This window comes from Aethina tumida, chromosome 4 (assembly GCF_024364675.1).
Source record: "Aethina tumida isolate Nest 87 chromosome 4, icAetTumi1.1, whole genome shotgun sequence".
Lineage (NCBI taxonomy): Eukaryota > Metazoa > Arthropoda > Insecta > Coleoptera > Nitidulidae > Aethina > Aethina tumida.
Genome location: NC_065438.1, coordinates 27,334,164 through 27,359,437, shown reverse-complemented (window position 1 = coordinate 27,359,437; position 25,274 = coordinate 27,334,164). Strand labels below are relative to the sequence as shown.

Here is a 25,274-nt window from a genome sequence, read left to right as displayed (position 1 = left end):
TTATGATTGCAAAGAGTAAGAATAAATGAAAAGTTTACAAATAAATCAAACTCTTTAGTGAAATTGAACTGTGTGGATTAGATCTATTTGATCAATTATTTAGTCATAATGTTTGACTATATTAGCAGGAAAATATTCGGAGAAAATTTTTATTTGTTTGTAACTTAAATCCCTTAGAATTTTCACCAATTTTAGATTATTAGATTATATTAAATTAAAATAGTTGTTTTGTGAAACTTATACTAAACTAAATAACCATACATTTAAAATATTAATTAATAACTCAAGATTATAATCAAAACCAAATAATCAAAATTGTATTCGTTTTTTCATTTTTTCTTTTGACATGTTCTTAATATCTCGAGAAATTTATTTTTATGGTTGCAAAGAGCAGGAAACTATCGAAAGCTCTTGGTTAATTAAATAATTAAATGAATCTGTTTGGTGAGATTGAATTATGTGTCAGATTTATTTGATCAATCATTTAGTCATGGTACTTATCGATATAATCAGAAAATTATTCGACAAAAATTTATATTTGTTTATAATACAAATGCTTTGAGAACTATTGATTCTCTGGGATTTTTCAATTTTGCTGGAGACATTCCCATGAAATATACCTATTGATTGATATCAAATTAAATATATCAAGGAAAAATAATGAAGCATGTGTTCACATTAAAAAATAAAATTGGTTGTTTATTGGAACTTAAACTGAATATGTATTAACACAACAAAATTTATATTTTCATTGAATAGATTAAATTAAACATAAATTTTTATTATTAATTCAAATTTATAGTCAAAATTAAATCATCAAAATTGCATTTGTTGCTCCATTTTCCAAAGACTAACAGAAAGCTCATGGTTATTAAACAATTAAACCAAATTCTTTAGTGAGTTTGAACCATATGGGTCAGATTTATTTAACGAACCAATTAATTGTTCTACTTAAAGGTAGAGAAGTTTTCTGAGAAAATTTCAATTTGTTTATAACATATATGTTTTGGAAAGTATTGATGATACTCTCGAATTTTCGTCAAATTTAGATAGTTAAATCTGAAAATAATATCAAATTTATTGGAAATGTTCCAATGAAATATTTTTACCGATGGCTGATGTTAAATTAATATCTTAATAATATATCAACGAGAAAGGTGTTCACGTTTAAAAAATAGAAATAGATATTTGTTGGGAACAAAATATGAACTGATATAATGTAATTTATATTTTTAAACAGATTTTAAATTGCAATTAATAATTTAAGTTTATGGTCAAAACAAATTAATCAAAACTCTATTTATTACTTCTAATTTTTGCTTTTAATATGTGCTTAATATATGAACTAATATAATATGATTTATTTTCTTTTTATTGGGCAGATTAAATTAACCATACATTTTAAATTATAATTAATAATAATTAAGTTTATAGTTTAAACAAACATCATCAAAACTCTATTTAATATTTCTAATTTTTATTTTGATAGGTACTTGATATTATCTCGAGAAATTTATTTTTGTGGTTTCCAAGAGTAAGAGTCAATGGAAACCTCATGGTTATTGAACAATGAAATCAAATTCTTTGTGAGATTCAACTGTATGAATTAGATCAATCATTTAGCCATGTTACTTAACAGCAAATTCATAGAAATTTTCAGCGAATATGCTCTGACAAATATTGATATTGAAATATAGATTTTAACCAATTTTAAATAGATAAGTGTGAATATAATATCGAATTTGCTGAACAATGAAACATTCTTACATATGATTTATGTTATATTAATAATATGTCAAAAAAAAAATAAGGAGTAGTTTGTTGGGACTTTAACAAAATATGTACTAATGTAATGTAATTTATATTTTTATTGGGCAGATTAAATTAACCATATATTTTACATTGTAATTAAAAATTTAAATTTATAGTCAAAACAAAATCACCAAAACTATATGAAAAGTTCATGGTTACTCTCTTTGAGAGATTCAACAGTATAGATCAGATTTGATCAATCAAGTTTCCTGAGAACATGCTTTGAGAAATAGTGATACTCTGGGATTTTGACCAGTTTTAGGTAGCTAAATGTGAAAATAATATCAAATTTGTTGGATACTTTTCAATAAAATATTCCAACAGATGATTGATATTAAATTAAAAATATATGAAGGAAAAATAACGGGAGTATTTTGATGGGACTTAATAAAATAATAATAATAGTATACTAATACAATAAATTTATGCTTTTCATTGAGCAAAACTTTGAAATATTTTTATCTGAACGCAGTAATCAAAAATAAGTATTAAAAATTAGATTAGTTTCATTCCATTTTTCAATTAGTATCTACTACTTATACCTAGATAATCTTATCATTACTCATTACATAGTGCAACACAGCAAATATTTACAATTAAATATTGTCTTGTTCATTGTATCAATTTAAATTTAAATTTATTTTGTATTATTATTTCTTATGTTAACTGACCAATATCAGATAGAGAATTGTCAATTGATGAAGAATATTTAATTTAAAATACACAAATTAAAATTGTTTTTTAAAGAAAACAGTATTAAATTACATTTCAAGACGATCCAAATTCTGCTGTCTATATTTAACTTTTATATGTCACTAGTGAAACACGCGTAAAAAATTTGCAACACTGCTGGGTCCATCGATCTAAAAATAATTCGGAAACTGAAAATTTACTGAAATTATGTAAGAAATATGTATAAATAGTGGTCGATTTACTAATTTAAAAATAACATGCTCGAATGTATTGACAAGATGATGGTGGTTGTAGAATTTTTTTTTCGAAATGTAAAAATAATTTTGGCAAATAAATCTAAAAATAATGTAACCGATGCGATGTAACAATAATTTCAAAAATAGAATAGCTAGAATATTCGACCACAATCGCACAACCTAAGCAAAATTTATAATTACATACGGGTTTGCATAAATGTTTTAAATGTAAACTTTTATAAATAAACGCGGTCGATTCGAGCGCGAAAATTATATATCAAATGTCAATGAATTTAAATCAACTGAAAAATAATTGAAGAACAAATAACTATCAGAAAAAAAATTGTCTTACCTTTTGAATAATCAGGGGTGTTCCGAAGTCTTTTCCACCCTGAAGACGGAACCCCCAGTTTGGTGAGTTGTCTTTGTTTAAACGCACAGTAATCAGGGACGCCATTACACAACTATTACTTTCTTTCCTATTGAATTCGTCAATCACCAAAATTTTTTACCACTATCACACCAAATATTATTTACTTTAAATCCGCCAGAGCTTGAATAAAATCGTCGTATAATTTTGAAATGTGTACGTTGGTTGCTCGGTATTCGCCGGATCTCCTTCGAGACGGATTCGTACGTGAGTGGGGACTCCTATATTTATAGTCTGCGTTTAAGTACCATAATGCAATTTTTAATGTTGTATATGGGTCAGTAACACCCTTCGACTGTTGAAGTTCACCAACTGTACTTAAGGCAAGTGCAAAAATGAATACTGTACTGACTAAACTATGGTAGAGACAAATCAATAGTTTTATCAATGGGTGGGTAAAAAGTAGGAGGAGAAAGTAACTCTTCCGATAAAGAGTAGGGAAAAATTACACTCAAAATTTTAGTGCATTTACGAGCAACCTTATACAACAATTAAATAAGGGACTTAATATTAAATAAAATCTTAGTTAGATTTTAGAAATTTAATTAAAAATATAAAATTACAATATAATGTACTATTTTAGTATTCAATAGTTGCATTTTTCTGAAAGATGTAAATATGTAACTAAATATGTATTTCTATAGAGCCCTAATATATTTTAAGACATTTAAAAAGTTATTATGTTAATATTTAAAAATTTAATTTCTGCAAAAAAATGAAGAAATATTTTAATAAACGTATTGTTGTTGAAATATTTCAACAGAATAAAATAAAAAATACAAAATAAATATAATAATATATTATTAAAAGTTATTTTATTATTTTATTCAAAAAGCATTCTCAGTGAGAACTACATAATTTGGTTTATTTTTTTTTTCTTACCGAACATTTCTATACATATATTTCTCTCGAAAATATTACGACATATTTTGAATGTAACTAAATGTAATTGAAATTATTTTCGGTATATTAAATAAATTAAAAATAATGATTCATATATTATTAAAATATTTTAGAAGTTGTCTTATCAATATTCATAAAATATATTTTCTATAGTATGTACATATATTTTTGTAAGAAAGTGAAATATTTATACTTTTATTCAATAAAATAATACTCATATATTATTAAAACATTTTAAAATTTATCACATTAATATTCAAAAATCAGATTTTCAATGACAACTTTTATTTATTGTCTTTTTCAATGTAATGTAACTTATTGCATAAAATATTTTCAATAAATAGAATAAAATACAATTAAATAAAAACTAATGCAAATGCAAATATTTTAAAAGATATATATATATATATATATATATATATATATATATATATATAATTTATATTATGTATAAATCATCATTGACAATGTTCTTTATTTAACAATGAAACAACTTTATATATATTATATAAATTAGGTGTAAGTAGTAAATCGATATAAGTAAAATAAATCGTGTGTCAAGCACATAATCCTCTTTTCAGAAGAAAGTATGAGAATCGTCGTCAAATTTAAATTATTTAATATTCCATCTTCGATCGCATTCATATTTGTGTATTCAAACCACGTATTGTGCACGAATTTCGCTGGCAATTCTGCTACTTTCTTTTAAATTTCAATTTTATTGTAACAAAGAACATGTACAAAATAAGCAGCAAATTGCTTTAGGCTGTATAATAAATAATTTTTTATCCTTTTAAAATAACGCTACTTTATTTATTATTACATTTACCCATTTTCCAAGTTAGTACGTGTTAATTTTTACAATTAAGAAAACTTAGTTTGATACAAAAATCAATAAATATTAATATTGGTTTATATAAATGTTTACAAAATATTCATGTATACCCAAAATTTTGATTGTCATAGTGAAAGCTAAAAATGTAATACATTGCATAATTTTTTAATTTAGCACTACCTTTTTAATTAGATATTGCTGCTGTGTCACGTTTGTCTAATGGATTTTAAGACTCTATGATGTCATTTGTTGGAACAGTATTAGTAATGGAGAGTCATATCAGATGAAATTTTTTCGAAGAATTCAGGAAACCTAAATTTCCGTGTTATGAGTCTGATTATATTTTTATCTTCTTCTTACCCATTGTTTATTTAGTTATTGCACAGCGTTCTTGGAGTTTCATGAAAAATAAAATATGGACATGACTAATCCATCAATTGTCTAGAAAATGCATTGGTTTGACATTAAAAAACCTGTGCATTTTTTGTTACTGTATAATTACTTCAGTGCTGCCGTATTAAGTTAATCACTTAATCTTCAATAAACAAAAATTAGACAATAAATTGACTGGCAGACTGCTTCTTTCCTAATCACTTGATAATTGGCTTGTGTTACTCAGATAATGTCCTAGGTAAGTCTAGTCCTTTATAATGTATCATTAAATCTAACAACGGTTAACAACAGTCTTCCCAGTAAACCATTATGTTCTTCCCATTACTTTCCGGTCAGGAAATGCGAATTGCTTTTTATTTCCTTCCATTTAAAAGTACCAGGTAAATAATTTATAGAGAAATGCCATCTATAGCTGTAAATCTTGATTACAGCTTTTTTACAATACAAACTTTGAATCTCTAATCTATGGTAAGTGAATTTAGAATATAGCCGTTTAAAGTTCTAAATTCTCTGAAATGTTGCAATGTTTACATTTTAAAAGAAATCAAATATTCAACCACAGAATTTATAAACAAATATCCATTTAAACATTACTTAGATATTTAAACAACTGATAAATTTTGTTAAAAAAACAAATTAAAGCATTATTATGGCTTTAATGAAATTTTAGGTATGTATTCATCAAATGCATTTATATATTATTTAAATATTTTAAATACTTTAGAAGTCTTAATAAAATTCATAAATTAAATTTATTTATTTATTTTCAATAAATATATTAAAATACAACTAAATAAAAAATAATTAATTCATAATTTATTATAATATTTTAAATGATGTTTTATTAATATTAATTCAAATAAATTTTCAATTGCAACCATATTATTTTATTTACTTTTTGTCTTTTTCAATGTACAAATAAAATATACATTTCTGTAAGAAAATGAAATTTTTAATCAAAGTCAATCAATAAATAAAAAAATAAAATAAAAAAGACATATATTATTAAAACATTTTCAAACTCATATTAATATTCAATAATTAGATTTTCAATGGCAACTTTTATTTAATTTTTGTCTTCAACAGTTTTATACATATATTTGTGTAAAAAATGTTAAAAGATATTTTAATGAATGTAACTGTGAACTGCTTAAAATATTTTCAATAAATAGAATAAAATACAATTAAATGAAAAATAATGGACTCATAATTTATTAAAATATTTTAAAAGATGTCTTTTTAATATTCATTCAAATAAATTTTCAATCACAACTGTCTTATTTTATTTATTTTTTTGCCTTCTTCAATATCCGTATAAAACATATAATATATCGTAAGAAATTGAGATACTTTAATCAATGTATCGTATTGTTATTAAATAATACTTAAAAACTATTTTTTGTGACAGCTTTTATTTCATTTTATTTAAAACAAATAGGTAAATAATTTATAGAGGAATGCCGGCTGTAGCCCTAAATTTTGATTATAGCTTTTTAATAATACAAACTTTGATGTTCTAATCCATATTGATTTTAGATCATCATCGTTTTAATTTCTAAATTCTCTGAAATTTAAAAATTAGTGGTAAGTGTTGCAATGTTTACATTTTAAAGGAAATCAAACATTCAGTCACAAAAATGATAAATAAATATCCATCAAAAATTTACTTAGACACATAAATCCAACTGATTAATTTAATTAAAAAACAACAAACTAAAGCAATATTATGATTTTAATGAAATTTTGGTTTGGAAAGTTTTAAATTAAACTTATTAAATAACTATCAACTATGATAATGGGCTATGTGAATTTATGTGGATCACAAAGGAAACCGCAAGAAATGTTTACCCATTATTTCGCACAGCGCTGTTTGGCCTCAACCTAAGTATTCGATGCCAATGTTAGTAAACAGTCCTATAAAATTGGTTCTTAGAAATAGCCGTCAACATAAATCACTCGGGTGGAATGAGAAATAAAAGTCGATTAATATCTCCTTAAATTTAATATTTCTTCACAATTTTTAAAACGGTTTTTAACACGCTGTTAAAATATGTGATTGTCTATTATCAACATCAAATATCACATTTAAAGCAATATAGTAAATATCAACAGTTATATTTTCCAAAGAGTAGGCAACATGAAACTATGCAACATCAAGACAGCAGCGGATATTGAGTTGCATAACAAACAACATTTAAATAAATTGTATTTTGTGTATATATCACATTTAAGTAATATGTATATATGTATTTGAAAAGTTTGTCCAATCAATTTTCTGATAGCATTTATATTTTTTTATATAATTTGAGTTAACAGAAAATTGATTGGCACACAACAATACTAATACAACAATCTTGATAAATATATTTACCTACAGATATATTAGATAACGTGTAAATTTTGTGTATATTTTAGGAATTGATACATTACTGTTAAAATATATGTTTCCAAAAATATTAATTAAATTTTAAAGGTGTTATTGTCTATATTTTGAAATATATAGGTATGAGATATCAAATTACAAATATATAAATTTAGAGATCAAATATTAGAATAATTCTTGACTGATGTTTCATATTAATGATAAATAATAATAGTGCCTTAGGATAGGCCTAAATATTTGATCTTTAGATGAATATACTAACAATTTAATTATTAAGATAACAATATACTTTATGTAGTTATTAATTTTGTCCGTAAATATTTTTTTGTCTTTTTTTATAATTTTAATGTGATGCAATTTACAACTATAATATGTTTCAACGATTATAATATCATGTGTATTGTACCATTTATAAATAAACATTCATCAATACAACCTACATACTACATTATTGTCTGAACTTGGAACTACTCTAACAATTTATTGTCATATTGTGTACAATGAATTTAACACTGTTAGTTATAAATATACTAATTCCTAATCACACTATTCAAATCACATAAAATCACTAGGTACATATGTTCGATTTGATATAAATTATCTTTCTCACTTTGGTTGTGTACTAAATGCAGGGAATAGAATAATCCTTAAAAAATAAATTTAATGAATTATTTACTATTTATAATTATTTTGTGATAAATGTGATTTTACTACGTCTTAATAGGATTTGAAATATATTAAATATTTACTATTATATGTGGAGACATTATTCATTAAATATATTTGTCATATGGAACAAAAATGAATTCCCTGATTGACCAGATACATTTGGCACACTTCAACATTAATCACACATAGAATACTTGAGAACTTAAAGTGGTATTGTCATCATTTAAAAGATGAGGTAAGAGCATTTATATATTTTCTTAACTCTAACTTAAAGATAAATCTTTAAAAAATTCGACTAGCAAAAACTAAACAGTAATATTACGTCCCTAGCAATACTGACAAACAAGACCGTCCGATACTAATCAACCTAGAAACAAATTATTTTGCAGATTGAGCAGCTTGTCTTCTCATATCTTTGCTGATAAGTGCGGTTAAAATGGTGCCAACTAATAACATAATGCACATCGTAGCATTCGCCCACGTATCACCTACTTTGTACAGCAATTCCGAGTAAATACTCGTAAATGCTACCCCGAACACCTGGGAAGCGGCATTGAGCAAACCTGATGAAGTTCCTTCTGGTTCTGGGTATGTGAGCTCGGCGGCCAGTTCGAAGCCAACAGGAAGAAGACCGGTCATGAAGAAGCTTGAATATAAAATAAATTATATAATTTGATGAAAAACTGATACTTTAGTTTGTAGATTAATTCCTTCTCTTCCTGAATCGTTTTAAATGGGAAAATAAAATTAATCAATTAATTTTCTCAGGGGAAAAACAATTTATGATATTTTTGAAGCGTACATATTACGCAATTCCATTTCGTGGATATGTGATCTTAATTATAATTTTATGCTAATATCATGTGCCATTGGTAATGGTAACATAAACTTGACCTTCCTAATGCGTCAACACCATTCAATAGCAAGTTGATTGTGTGAATATAATATTGAATGTCTGCTAATATTTGCATATGTGTTTGACATAATCAACACAGATATATTCAAAGCGGATAAGAGTAGATAGATCCACATCTGCACTTAGCACATGTGTAAAAATCATAAAAATAAATGAATGGCACTTACCCCAAAACTCCTGACACAATATAAACGATAATGATGCCTTCAGACAATGTGAAAGTATAAAGTACCATTCCAATCAATGAAAAGGCATATACTGCCAATGTTGTCTCTCTAGAAATAGATTGACAAATTAATTAATTATTAATTCTTCAAAATAAAAACTTACTTAAATCGGTGGAATCTATCCAAAACAACTCCACAACATACAGATCCTACCATACCAGCCAAAACTATGACCAGACCGATTCTTCCTGCATCTTTCTCGCCTCCCTTAAAAGAGAATTTATTTAGTTTTATACAATTCCCGACAAAACTAAAATATCACACATATTTATTCTGACACGTACCGGATAATATTCTAAGACTATCTGCTGCAGCAACGTCGAGATGGCATAGAAAATGCCAACATTGATCCCGTAAGCCAACATAAGGAAAATGTAAGATTTGTTGAGACATAAATTCTTCAAGGATTTGACGAAATCCACAGGCTCGTCCTGTTGGGCTTGAGCGTAACTGGGAGGCGTAGGTGGTGCATCTTTGAAAACTACAAACATTTTTTCGATTAAAAATTACTCTTTATGCTCAAGTTACAAATTCCCGCTTACATATTAAAACTAAGAGGAGCAGGACTGTAATGAAAATGGCTACCCAAAGAAACATTCTGAATAAATCATTTGTTATTACGTCCTGTGGTGTGTCTATGTCAGTATTGACCATCATTGTGGGAAGAACAAATCCAACAGCAATGCCAAGCTAAAACATCAGAATAATTATTATATTGTTAATAAAATAATTAAATTTTGTGATTACGTTATACTTCTTATTATTTAACAATGAAATAATTTTCATTTTACTTGATTTTGGTTAAATTATATAATTGCAGAATCAGAATAGATGACAACATTTGTAAAATTATGATATATATAACTATATATGCAATGGTTTTATAAAATTTACAAATAATTATGATCACACTAACAAGTTCGATATTCAAATCGTTATCATTCTAATTAAATAATTATATATTACTTTATTTTTATTCGTCATCACATGCTTCCGGATAAAGTTCAATTTTTCCCACTATATGATAAGTGGTGTGAGAGATAAAAATTCAAATAGAGAAACATATTTCACAAACATAACATTTTAAGCAACATATTTCACAATTTAATTTAAATTTATTTTATAATTATTTTTATTTTTATTATATTTTATTTTTTAATCAAATAGGCTATGGAGTAAACTGCCAAAATTTGTACAAATTATCTTATTTTTTAACAACATTGGAATATTATACTATATAATATAATATTATACTTATACTAAAACTCGTAATACTGTATCATAATAATTTATCATATTTTCGTTGGTGTGTGGTTACCTTTCTCAATTCTTTTGGGGTAATTTTCTCACAAGTACAGTATAGTATAGAAAAATTAATATAATATTCTAATTTTGTTGAAAAATTAGCACTAATGTTCATTGCTTATTCCCTAACCCACTTGATTGAAAAAATAAATTCATAAGAAGATGATTTTTAATTTTTCCTCAGATTATGAATGTGAATATTTTTTTTTTGTGAAATATACCCTTTTCATAGGGTGCTTAATGCAGTGGTGTAGTTAGATTTGCAATTGATATGGATTTCTTCAATTTTGATATCTAAAAAATTACTCTATAGGCTTTAGTTTTATTCCAAAACGTGATATTTTCCCCACAAATATTAGAGAACTCAGAAAAATTCTGCACATGTTTATATTTAACAACTCATTGGCGTGCCGGTCATTTTAAGATTAATATAACTTGTTCACTCTATATTAATATTAAACATTTTTTTGCAATTTGGGGTGCCAAAGATGTCAAAGATTTCCAAGTTCAGATTCGGTAATTTTGATCTCTCTGACTCTTATCGATCATTAGGTCCAAAGACATACTAAGGGCAGAAGTGCAAACAAATCCATGTCAAACACCCATAACCAACTTTGGTCAACCATGTAAGAACATTTACAGCATATTGGAAAAATATGCAAAGCAGGGTCGGTTCGAAGAGAACAAAGCCCACCGATCTATAAGATGCAATGTATTTATTGCTTCAATGACCCCATACAGGACCGTGTTTTGATCGTTTGATCACTGGAGATGAAAAATGGATCCTATATGGCAATACAAAACGCGAAAGGCAGTGGCTCACTGCGAAGGCGGGATTATATTCCAAAAAGTAGCCTCTGTGTATTCACTGAACTGCCCACTTTGATGTGCTGAAACTTTTACACACTGTTAATGGAGACCTTTATTGTGAACAATTGAATCGGGTGAACCAATAATTGTCAACAGAAAAAGCTTCATTCTGTAACACGACAGTATGAGACCACACTGTGCAAGGCGAACACTGGAAAAATTTTGGTGTGAGGTACCGCTTTGCCCACCATACTTAGCCGATATTACTGCCTAAAAATAAATACTTGATGAAAACTTATTCGTTTGAATTTAATCTAAGAAAAAACGAGTTCTCCTAATACATATTTCATCCTTCACAATTGAAAAAATGTTGACCAAAATCGAACGAAAAATACAAATTTTATGAGGGTTTCTTGTTTCCAAATAAGCCACACTATATGTGAAGGGAGGGACTGTTTTATAATTTACTTACATATTCTTGATTATTAATTTATATTGTTTTTTTATTGTTTATCTATTAATCAACCGTAACAATCATATAATATGTCTGAGCCTTTTCAAACAAAAGACATAATCCAGATAACCAACAATGAAACAGAGTTTCCTAAGCCAATTGTTTATTGTTTACACTGCAAACTGCACATAATAATAAAATTGACAGAGGGATACGAATAAAGATAGCCGCCAACGTGCCATGATTTGATGATTTATAAACCTAATCAAATAATTTAGTGCACTCGTATACAAATTGTGGCGGATATCCTAGCGAATTAAAACAAATTGTTTCGTGCCGCATTAATAAAAGTTCTTCTTATCCATTGTTTAAACATATTGGACCAAATTGCATCGAGATCAGCGAGGCGACATGGCAGTTTGTTTGTATGCTAGAGCACGATGGGGTAACGAAACAGGAAATTGATATTCGATTAAAACTTCAGAATATTGAATCGAACAATTTACAAAACAAAGGTAGTTGTAAATTGTGTTTTGCGAATTAAAATTTATGCCAAATTTTATTCCAAACACGTTCATGTGAAAATGTTTTTTTTAATTGTTTGAAATAAATCATCAATCAATTAAATACGTCACATCAATTAAATGAAGATTAATTAATTGTACTGAAAGTTAGGCCGTGTGTCACATTATTTGTTTTAAACTGATTCTCTACTATTGTTTATTAGTTAATATCTATTGTCTAACAAATATTAATACCAATAAAATTTACAATCAGTTTAGAAGTTTCATTTTTTTTAAATATATAATGCTATCTATGTAATTGTTTTACATTAGAGATTATTATAATATTGTGTTATTATATTATAATATTTAAAATCCTGAAATAAATCGTCTATGATTTACATACATTTAATCAATTAAATAAATTTAGAACAAATAATTGTTCTTGAGAAAAAGTTATTTTGTTACATATCTAATTAATTTTAAAATTAATTTCTATTATTGTTGATTACCAATGTTCAATGTTCTTAACAACATATTTTCAGATATGTCCATCAGTTAATATTTAAATTAAATTCTAACAATTTTCAAAATTAAATAAAAAATAAATTGAAAGTTCCCCTTTTATTTAAGATATAGAATGCTATCTATAGTTACAATTAGAAATACTTGTATGTCTTGGGCTATTATTTTACATAGGAGATTAATGTTATTTTGTGTTATTAAACATTTTATAATACTGTAGTGTATAATTATTTTATAATAATTATACATTAATAATGTATGATGTTCATTTTATTTAATCTTAAAATCCTGAAATAGGTCATCCATCAGTTAAATACGTTTCATCAATAAATAATTGTGAATTGAATAATTGTTCTGAAAGTTAGATTATATTAGATACTATGGCTATCAATGTTCAGTGGTTTTGACAACCTATTTTCAGATATGTCAACTAACCATTATTAATATCAAAAAAGTATATATAATAATAAAAATCCTTTTTCTGTTATATAAGATATAAAATAATATATATATATATATATATATATATATATATATATATATATATATATATTAGACTGTTTCAAAAAAATCGACAAATTCTTATTTATATCGAAAATCTTGTTGGAAATGGTAAAAAAAATACTGTGAAAGTTACAGCTCTTATTAAATATTAATATTAAGAGGTTAAATAACACGGGAACGGTGTTCTCTTGGATTTCGAAATTTTTTAACTCTCGTTAGAAATAATATTTCAAAATGATCAAAACAGATTTTTATAGAAAATTTAACGCTCTACAAAAAATGTCTCTTACAGTTTTTTGATTTTTTCAAAAGTTTGACATTTTTCTCATTTTCTGACGCAACCATCAACTTTATGGGAAAATTTTATATGACATTTTTTATAGAGAATTCAATTTCCTATAATTTATCTCCGAAAAAGTTTTTGATATTTTTTACAGATCATAAGTTATCTGCAGAAAACTAAAAATTTTATTAAATAAATGTTATTTTACTGCTTAAAATTAAGCATTTTATTTAAATAAATAGATTTTTACTAAAAAAATTGATTGTTTATTATAATCAAAGTAGTATATATCGTTACATTAACAGACTTTTACTACAATTTGTCAATTTTTTTCTGTATTCACTTATAACTAGCAATAAGTATTGTAATTGCTCTTCATTTTATTTGTTGCACCACATTTCATAATACTCATATTCATATTCATAATTCTGTGGAAAAATTAAAAATCATATTCTTTAATTTATTTTTTTGATTAAGCAGCAAAATATACTGGAATTTTATACTAATAATACTAATATCCTCAAAACTCAAATTTTCGTTCGTGGTAAAATTAATAAATCATGTGCCCAAATTCCCCCAGTACAAGTGGAAGAATCCAAGAGCATGCGAAAAATATCTTATAATCCTGAAACAAGTCATTCATCAATTAAATATGTCTCATAAATTAAATCAATGCAGATTAATTAATCATTCTGAAAAATAGGTTACTATTGTTATTGTTAATATCTAAATTCTAACAATTATCAATATCAAAAATTAAAATTAGATTAAAAGTTTCTCATTTTTCTTTTATTTAAAATATACAGTCCTATCTACAATTTGAGATGCTTAATCTCTGTTAATATTCATTTTTTGTATACAGAATTCTTATACCAATCGAAAATATACAGTTTTCCGTTGAAAATAAGTTGATGTCATTTCCGATGAATCCAGAAATGAAATTTTGTTCAAAGTAAATTAGAAATATACAATTAATTAATATTCAATTAATTAATTACATTAAAAATAATAATCATACTAAAATGCAGAATACGAAATAAATGAAATTTTAATATCTGTTAATATTTATATAACTTTATTTTAAAATTTTCTATAATGGACGGTAATCAATATTCAATGAGGAGTGTAACTTTTTCAAATATATTTAATCAGTTAATATCTAAATTCCAAATTTCAAATATCAAAAAAATTTGGAAATCAGATTACAAGTTTCCCTTTTTATATTATATAAACAAAATTTCTGCTATCTATAATTACTTTATACTTAAGATATTTATTTAAATTGCTTAAGGTTCATTTTATTTTGATATTAATGATTTACTTGTTTATAGATTTTTAATAATATATTCATAATTGATAATTAGAAAAATATTTTATTGCAATTATATTCGTTTTTATTTTTCATAACTGTTTTATATTAGTATATTATATTATTTATAAAGATATTCTTCATGAAAAAATGTTTAATTAAATGAATAACGAGTTAATAAATCACAAAAACTATGGATATGTTAAATAGTAGTAATAATATTCGTGGATAAATACTTAAGAAATTATTTATCTTAGACAAATTATTAAAAATTAAAATTCTATTGACAAATTTGATTTCTATATTCTTTTTTAAGTTTTATTTAATTTTGTGTAAAGAGATGAATAATAATACATCTCTCATAAATACGGTTTCTTGATTATTTAAGCCCTTGAATATTGTAATATTTTGTTATGTAGTCAGGTTAATTTTTATATACATATAAAGAATAACGTTTTTTCAAAAAAGGTGACGTGCTTGTACTCTTTGTACTACGTGGACACATATTCAAAAATTAATATTCTGCTAAATTTGATATTTGGGTTCCATTTTAAATTGAAAACAAGTTTTGTGGGAATTCTGTGTAAAATAAAGAATAATTATGCCTCTCTCTAACAGCAATACTCAGAAATGATTATGATTCTATGAAAACGATATTAATTATTTGATAAAAACTCGACTTTAATATTCTAATAAACAAACTTGAGTACACGTACTTAACCCACTTTTTTAATATTACGTTAAAATCATTAATTGATCAATCTAATATGCATTAACTCTTATCTTCAAGATGATTAGGGAAGAATCGTTTTACTAATTAATACCTGGTTTCCAAACACTCCTATGCTGCAAGCGGAAGAAACTTGCGAAGGTCCAAACCATACTGCAGCAAGTCTTGCAGGAACAGACAGAACGAATACTTGAGACAAAGCAACGATGCTCTGTCCAATGAAGCCGACCCAAAATCTGGATGGGTCCACAGACGCCACTTTAATCCATGATCCCACACAGTTGCCCACGACTCCTATTATTATTGAATTTCTGAGTCCCTGAAAAATAATCGATACAAAACAACAATTCTGATGTGTTGATTTATCCTAGTTCTATTATTAAGCTGTAAGAGTACAAATTGGTCAGATTAAGATTGATGGAGTTGTTTTAGAAAAGCTCTGGAAGAAAGAAACGTGCTGATTATAAGATTTAACTTCAATCAATAAATAAACTTTAAAAATTATATTAAAAATTGAAAAGGTTACTAGATTTTGATTTATTAAAATTATTGCAGTCTTTGTGTGTATTGCATTTCAAGGACGAATTAAGCAAACAATAATAAATTAGTTACAAGTATTTGAATTAAATAAGAGCACGCAACTTTATTGGTATGTGGCCAATGAATATACCTAAAAGCAATTGCGTGGAAATACTAACGTTTAATTATGCACGAATTTTTTTCTAAAGGCTATTTTGATATGCAAAGTCAATCGATACGTGCCAAGTAATACAGCTACGTATTTCTTTTTGAATTATAATCAAATTTAACCTTTACTTTTATTGGGTAAAGGAACACTTATGAAAAGAAGCGAAATAAATGGAAATATAATTTATTATTCTTTTAGTAACCAAATTTACGATTTCATTTATCATCACGTTTTCAAGAGGCTAAATGAAAAATTCATTAGTGGAAATTTAATTTTCCTCTGGAACACAAAAATGAAAAATGAACCATTGAAATGGAATAAAATCATTTTTATTCTTTCAAAGATAATATATTTACTTGGGAAACCAATTTATAACAATTGCCTTTTACTATGGTAATATTTTATAGCACAATTAACAATAGTCGAACATTATCACTAGGCAAACATTATATTATATATACTATAATTACATAAACACATTGTATTAAATAAGAAATAATGTCAAGTAACTCATGTTAACTCCCTTGAAACATTTTTTTAGAATTCGGCTAAATTGGAAAAAACCTTTAATAAATGACAATACTTACCAACTTTTCCAGTATATAACTACCAGGAAATATAAATGGAATGTATAAAACCATGTATATCATGGAAGTCCAGTCGACCCATGTCGTGCTAATATTGTAATATTTGGTTATTGTGCTAGTTATTATGGAATATTGAATCCATTGTAAGGCATTGGAAGCTGAGAACAAAACAAAAATACCCAATATGAGCCATCGTGTTTTGTAAACTTTTATTTTTGGTATTTCAGGCAGCTGGCTTTCCTGTTTTTCCGCATCTTCGTTCATAGTTAAGTTTGAGTAACTGAAACAAACGAAATATTCGATTATGTAGCTGAATTGAATTTTGAGTAATCCTGTTTGATGAAGCAGGCACGGAGATTTCAGCAATATTCAAGATGTAACTGTGTCAATTTGATTGATGCCAATTGAATTATACTGAACTGAGTATGTAAATTGTGACATGCAATAAGCTAGCAATTGCTGTACTTAATTATAGGGATTCATGAAAAATTTCCTATAATTTGAAGCAGTTATATGATAAATATTAAAACAACAATTTTCCTTTAACCAATGCATAATTCGAGGTCAACAAACAGATAATTGATTTTGTAATTAATACAAAAATAATATTTACTTGGAATACACCTAACAAACACGGTTACATAAAAATTCCATTCTTTAGAATTATTTATCAACAAACTAGGAATAACCCAGATTTAATAAAATGCGTTGATCACTAAGATCAACAGAAAAATATGTCACCTTAGTTGCAGCATTTATAATTTAAATAGCCAAATGTATCAAATTAAACAGCTTTTAACACCACTCAGATATCAACAATTTTTAACACTCACTTAACTGCTGCAAATTAGAGTAAACGCTATAAAATGTTGTTAAAATTAATACTAATCACACATGTTGTCTTTAGTAATTGTTATCTGAATTGTAAATAATGAGTAATAAATTGTTATCAGATTTATTAAATTGTCAAATATATTCTAGTTCATTGCTATATAATGTAACACACCCGTTTAATCCGAGTAAAATTGATAAGACTCTTTAAAAGTAGCTTTATTCGCATGAAATATGAGATTAATCTTTCAAATATTTCTAGTAATAAGCATTTAAGATAAATAATGATAATAATAATTTCCTAGTAAGAGAAAACTTCAAAAAATAGTTTCCTCAAATAGACGACACCTATCTATCAATCGAAAATGTTTTTGATACAATATATGTATTTTAGGAACAAAAATCGAATTTGCCATACAAATAAATTTATAATTATCCCTGTCTGGGTCCTTATTGCTCGTCATTGAAAATTTTATGTTAAAAAAATCACCTTACATATTGTTTAAGTATGTTTAAGAACTTTTATTATTTTAACTTAAAAAATTATACACACTATATTTTCTATTTACAAATATATAATCTAATGGTATTTCCCCACGGTAATTGTTAGAAAAGAGTTGTTCCATTTTAATTTTGATAGTAATAAGAATGGAAATCTTGCACATAATTTGAAGACCTTGCATTACTTTAATATCAGTGTCATATTGATATACATATGTACATAAAGATTAATTTGTTTTACCATTGATAATGTTGTGTCGTAATTTTATATCAATGAAGTACAAGGGATTTGAAAAAATAATTAAGTTTAACCTTAAATAACAAACTTCTAACAAGCATTTATACAATTAAATACACATAAGTTACAAAAATAAGAGTGTAAGTGACAACAAATAAGTATTTCATTTAAAAAAGTTACATATGTATATCATTTAACGAAACTATTATTTCACAACGTCTCTCAAAATACTTTATTTATTAGCAAATAGAAATGTAAATATGATATGAGTTTTATAAACATTATACACTAAAATATGTATTTGTGGTTTTGTTAAATACATTTTTTAATTTTAACAATATTTTTTTATCATGAGTTTAAAATAATTGCACATGCCATCTTTTCTATATACTATTAATTTGACATGTGTTTTTTTAATTACACAAACTGGTATTTGCAACTGATCGTTTGCAAACCGACACTAAAGTTTCATAGGAAAATTTATCCGGTATTAAATTTCTTAATTTAATTACATTTAATTTTTAGCATGATCATAAATCACAAATTTTCATAGTTAAAATATATGTTACAATGGGTGTGTAGTAATTTCTAAAATGTTTCTGCTTCAATTTTAAAATTCTGGCATTTTATTATGGAGATTTTCTATTATTATTAATTAGATTATTATTATCATTATTATTTTCATTTGTGATTTTCTTGTTTGGTATTGTTTTGTGGTTTATCTATTTGTATAATAAAAAAAAATGAGAACACGTATATTTCTAAATATGGAAATAAAAAAAAGTCTTCGTAAAGAAGACTTCTAATATGACTTTATTTACAATGATTGTTTCTCCTATTAAATTTATTATTTTAATTAAATTAATTAATTAGCAATGAATAAATGAATTTTCGTAACATTGAGAAATAATTTTTAAGATATTTTTGCTTCAATTTTGAAATTCTGGAATTTTATTATGAATTTTAACCGTTATTATGATATAACATTTCAAAATTTCAAGAGTGACTACGTTTTCATTGAAATTGGTGATTTCTTTGTTTTGGTAATCTATTTGTATCTTATCAAATTGTATAATAAAAAATTGTCAGTGAATTGAATCTTCTTATACATTTCTGTGAGTTTGTTTTCATTGAAATTTATATTGTATATCAATCAATCAATTTAAGATAAATCTGCTTCAATTTTAAAAATTTAGCATTTTGTTATAGACATATGTCTGTCATTTCGATGTAACTTATAAAATTAATTGTGGGTGTGTGTTTGTGGACATTGTTATAACATTTCAAATTAGAAGAGTGAGTGAATTTTCGTTGAAATTGGTGATTCTATTTTTGGTAATGTCTTTGTAACTTATCAATATGAATAATGAAATAGATCTGTGAGGATTTGTGCACATTTACTTATTAATTTGTAAATACAGTATCTAAATACGGGCTTAAAGAAATTTAAAAATTAATTTATCTTCGTGAAGTTAATGTGACTCTACTTACAACAATTGTATTAAATTTCATAAATTTAATTCAATTTAATAATTAGCAATGACCAAAAATTCATTCAAATCATTAACTAATTATCTCAAATATTATTAAATTTTGAAACTCTGGCTTTTGATATGGACATTTAACTGTCATTACAATATAACATTTCAAATTAGAAAATTGTGTTTTCATTGAAATTGATGATTTATTTGTTAAATGATATCCTTGTAACTTATCAATATGTGTAACGAAAAAAATTCCTGTAAATATAATTTCTAAATATGGGATTCAAAAATTTAATATATTTATATCTTCTTGAAGATGAGTCATAAAGTGACGTTATTTATAACGATTTTTAGAACTAAATAAATTTATAAACAAAATAAAACCATTTCATATACAAATAATAAACAAATATTTTTAACAACTTGTCACATTGCTATTAACATTAAAAAGACTAAAATAGAAAACATCCTTTACCTTAATAAATTTGTACATTATTTTATAAAATTGTAAATATATTTTCTAAATATGGGATTCAAAAATTAATTTATTCATATCTGCTTGAAATGATTCATAAAGTGACGTTATTTACAATAATTTTTAGAACTAAATAAATCTATATACAAAATAAAATCATGTCATGTACAAATAATATATAAATATTCTTATCATATCGCTATTAACATTAAAAAACTATAATACAAAACATCCTTTACCTTAATAAATTTCCTATGAATAGAAAGAGGTCTTCAAATTTGACACATGTGTGATGTTTATTTTTAAAAACAGTGTGTGTGTATCTCTTGTAAGATATTACTATTCTCTGAAATATTTACACATATCGACATTTTAATTATTATAAATGGGTACACGATAATTCAAAAATAATGTTTATATATTTTCCTAGTCCATCAAACAAATAAAATTGTAAAAGGAAATATGTTTCATATACAAAATTTTAAAATCCATTGTTCTAAAATATCGGAAAATCTTAAAATATATGCAATATTAATTTTAATAAATACGTCAATATTTCATACATATTTATTTCTACCGAAGTTGTTTTAATATTTATGTATATTGTGTTAATTATTGAATAATTAAGATAAAGCATTAATTTTTAATATAAATAAATATTTTACAATTATTAGCATTCATTTATTATTAGTACTGGGAAAAATTACGTTGGATTGACTAATTATTAGTTTGTTGTCCTTGATTGCTGCGTTTTTAATCAACTGATTATAAATAATACATGTCTTTCCAACATATTCTTTTTTTTGTGAAGAAAAAACTAGTTGAAGTATTATACTTTACTACTAAGATCATTTTATATCAATATTAAATAAAAGAAAATAATACTACAGTAAGTACATTTTCTGTATAAATAAAAATTTATGGTGCATTTAAATGACCAATTTTCTTATAGAAAAATAATAGGCAGCAGCGTCATATAATATTAGTAAATTTTTATGGGAATTATTAAATTATAAATAGTGTAAATGTAAATGGTCATAAATTTATATTTGAATATTCATGTGGTAGTTATATTTTATAGTAGTTATTTTAAAATATTGCAGTGAACGATAGTTCGGAAAGATACCATTTCGGATTTTTTAATTCTTACAATTTTAAAAAATTGAGGTATTCAAATAACTGAAATTATTATGAATTTTTTAATACCAACACTTTTTTCAAATTGTTGTTTATTGTAAAGGAAATTAAAATAACAAAAAAAAACTGCGATAGTCTGGGCAGCTATTGAAGCTATTTTGGATTTTTTTATTCTTGAATTTGTTGAAATTGTTATTTATTCTTAATTTAGATTAAAAGTAAAAACTCAAATGAAAAATGCATAGTTAGATAAATGCAAGTTATTTTTTTAAATTTTATTCACTTACCTTACCTTATTTTTTAAGTTCAAAGAGTTGAATATCTTTATCATTTGAATTTTTTGTTACAGTAATATTCTAATATTTTTTCAAATATGTTGAAACAAAACGCTAAAATAAATATATACTATCTGCTTGTTCAAACAGGAAAATTATTGTTTATATTATTTTAATATATATAATATATATTATTTTCATGTCTGAATTACAAAGACAAAATCAAAATAGTCAAATTATTAGAAAATCGAGGTTAGTGTGTCCGGATTACATTAAGTTATATAGATATTTTATAAAAATATGGCAGAACTTGTAGTCGTTAGTAAAAACAAAATATGTAAATTTAGTTAAATGTTCTGTGCGTGTTCTTGAGTGATTAGTCGGAATTATTATAAGAAATACAAATGACTATTTGTAATTAACTAAAATAAAAGTAAATTTTTGATCAAAGAAATTTAATATATCTATGATTTACATTCTCAAGGCATAAGAGACATATCAAAATAATTACATATATTGATAATTTATAATTTAATATCTATAAAATTATATTACATATTTAATATTTATTTACAAAAAATACATATAAGTACATAAAGTAATTGTAGCTGTGTTTAAAATTAAAAAAATTCCAGGAATATTAAATATATAATTTTTGATCAGCCAAAACAGACATTTGTAACAAAAATATACACGATTTTAAAAATTTATGAATACATTACAAAGTATATAAACGTACATTTGTAAGATCAATATTATTTGTTTATATTGAATGTAAACATCAAAAATAAATTCACATCACAATCCATATAAACATAATGTTGATGTAAACGAAACTTTTTTTTATTTTCTGTATCTTTATTCTTTGAAATGTTTTAATCTTTTGAAAGTAAAATGATGTTAATTTATAATACTTGAATAATATAATCTTATTGTTAGTAAATAAATGTGTTTACAAAATATGATTTGAAACTTAAAACTATCCAAAAGTCGCATATCAATATAAAACTTGTTTACTACGCGAAAAACCCAGAATCAACAGCAAAAACTAAAGTTAAAAATAGGAAAAGACGTAAAAAAAACTTACAATTTTCGAATCTAAAACAGGTATCTGATAGAGATGGCGAGCGAATTTGGGGAAAAGCGTGCCCACACTGCCGGAAACGAAAGTAACGAAAATCTACTGTAAGAAAGGTCGCGCATCAACTGAAAATTCAAACACCGTTGCTGCCACTCGCGGGGGCAGCAGTGACGAAACTGCGATGGAAATCGATTTTCCAGACGACGCTTTCCACGCGGCGGGACACCAAGGAAATGTGCCTACACGAACGATGTGTCTGTCCGAAACAGCGCGACTGTGCAGACTGACAGCTCGCAGCAAAAATTAACGCGAAGTGATAAGCGATTATTAGTACTAAAATTAAAATAAATATATAACAGGATCAAGCGCGCTATTGGCACAATAGTATTCGGCAAGGGGACCATGAATGAAACATACGATATTCCTTCATACTCGATATGCTCTCCACTTCAGTGGCGTCGAATCAATCGAGATTTTTTATCTCATGTGCTTGTGATTTTTTCGGTGATACACACTCGTATTAACACAATTCATTAAAATTTCACTTTTGGTTTATTGTACATTTTTTCAAAACCTAAAAAAATGAGGTAATTAATGAATTTTAAAATTGTAAAATTAATTAATTCGTATCTGTAGGGAACTCTCAAAAGATAAAAATAGTAAATAAAATACCATTGTCTTAATTTTGATCATTCTAAATATGATACTTATATTAGATTAGTTTTGTTATTAATGGGAATTTTTTTAATAACTATTCTAGTATATTATTTATATTAATCAAGCAAGTAAAAACTTTAACAAATATATTGTTTTAATTCAACATGCATGATTTTTATTATTTCATAATATGGAATGGTATTTTAATTATCTAATGTTAATGTAATTGATTTAATCTAATTTAATTAACAAGTTAATTGTATGTCACAGGATTTATAATTACAAATAATCAATTTTTAAATTATTCTATCAAAAATAAATAAATTTTGACTTGAATTAGATTATATTAATAATAAAAGTCATAAAATATTTACGTGATTTTAAAATATTTTCTCTCTTATTTTTTGAACCAACCCGAAATATGACCTAACAAAACTGTACAGTTTTATGGAAAGATTATTAATAAAATAACTCTCTAGGATATAAAATTAAATTATAGAATATATAAATAAATATAGAATTAAACTAAAGTTCCAAAATTATATCCAAACTGAAGTAAACGAAAAATTAAATTTTACCATATATAGACATTTATACAATCATATATAAAAAAATGTGTACGCTACTGAATTTGGTCCAGATCCTGAATACCAAGATCTATAGAATAAACTCGTTTGAAGTACTAGTTTCCTTGCACAAAGCCTTTGAGACCCAACCAATTATTTGCAAATCATTAGAGGAAGGTTCAAAAATATCTGGAACTCTACAGGGAGTCACTTAATGCAAAAATATTGCAAATCAACCAAAATGGCCTAACTGATGAGGTAATAAATATGAGAGATCAAATTTAGAAATTTAATTTTGGATTTTATTTGTGAGGTTATTTAATTAATGTGAATTTTCACTTTAAACATAATTAATTTTAAAATAGATTATTTTTGTTTTAGTGGTAATGTTTAAATCACTTCTGGTTTATTACATTTTATTAACATATCATACTTAGTGTTCCACAAAGCGTTTAATAAAAATCTAATAAATAGCTTAACAAATTGTATTGTTTTAATTTAACAGCATGATTTTTATAATTCCATAATACAGAATGGTATTTTAATTATCTAATATTATGTATTTGATTTAATTTAATTAAATTAATAATTTAAAAGTCATATAAGCATATATAAATAAAAATAATCAGTTTTTACATTATTCTGATAAAATAAATAAAAATATTAAATTAATTTATATCATCATTAATAGAAATCATAAAATATTTATTTGTCATATGCTCCAAACTATTTTCTACCCTTACTATTTTTTGGATTAACCCGAAATATGATGACAATAAAAATGTAAATCTAGTATGGAACGGTTTATAATCAAATAACTCCCTATGTTATAAA

General features: G+C 25.0%; 2 protein-coding genes across 4 annotated transcripts in view; both read right to left on the bottom strand.

The window, feature by feature from the left end:
* LOC109596427 (PDZ and LIM domain protein Zasp) overlaps positions 1-3,339 on the bottom strand; it is a 46,475-nt gene extending 43,136 nt beyond the window's left edge. Inside the window, exon 1 of one of the 3 annotated variants that reach the window (XM_020011969.2) lies at positions 3,094-3,339. In XM_020011969.2, the coding sequence (XP_019867528.1) occupies positions 3,094-3,198 (105 nt within the window). In that variant the 5' untranslated portion in view covers positions 3,199-3,339. The remainder of the gene's footprint in view (positions 1-3,093) is intronic. The other 2 variants (XM_049965934.1, XM_049965935.1) reach the window with 2 other exon arrangements.
* A 3,946-nt stretch (positions 3,340-7,285) lies between these two features.
* LOC109596420 (uncharacterized MFS-type transporter C09D4.1) lies at positions 7,286-23,472 on the bottom strand. The gene is made up of 8 exons (XM_020011963.2): positions 23,224-23,472; positions 17,196-17,475; positions 16,015-16,239; positions 10,040-10,187; positions 9,782-9,978; positions 9,601-9,704; positions 9,438-9,545; positions 7,286-9,000 (listed from the first exon to the last, which is right to left on the bottom strand). Exons 2-8 carry the CDS (start codon positions 17,457-17,459, stop codon positions 8,733-8,735), a joined length of 1,314 nt encoding a protein of 437 aa, XP_019867522.2. The 5' UTR covers positions 17,460-17,475; positions 23,224-23,472; the 3' UTR covers positions 7,286-8,732.
* Between the last annotated feature and the right edge of the window lie 1,802 nt (positions 23,473-25,274).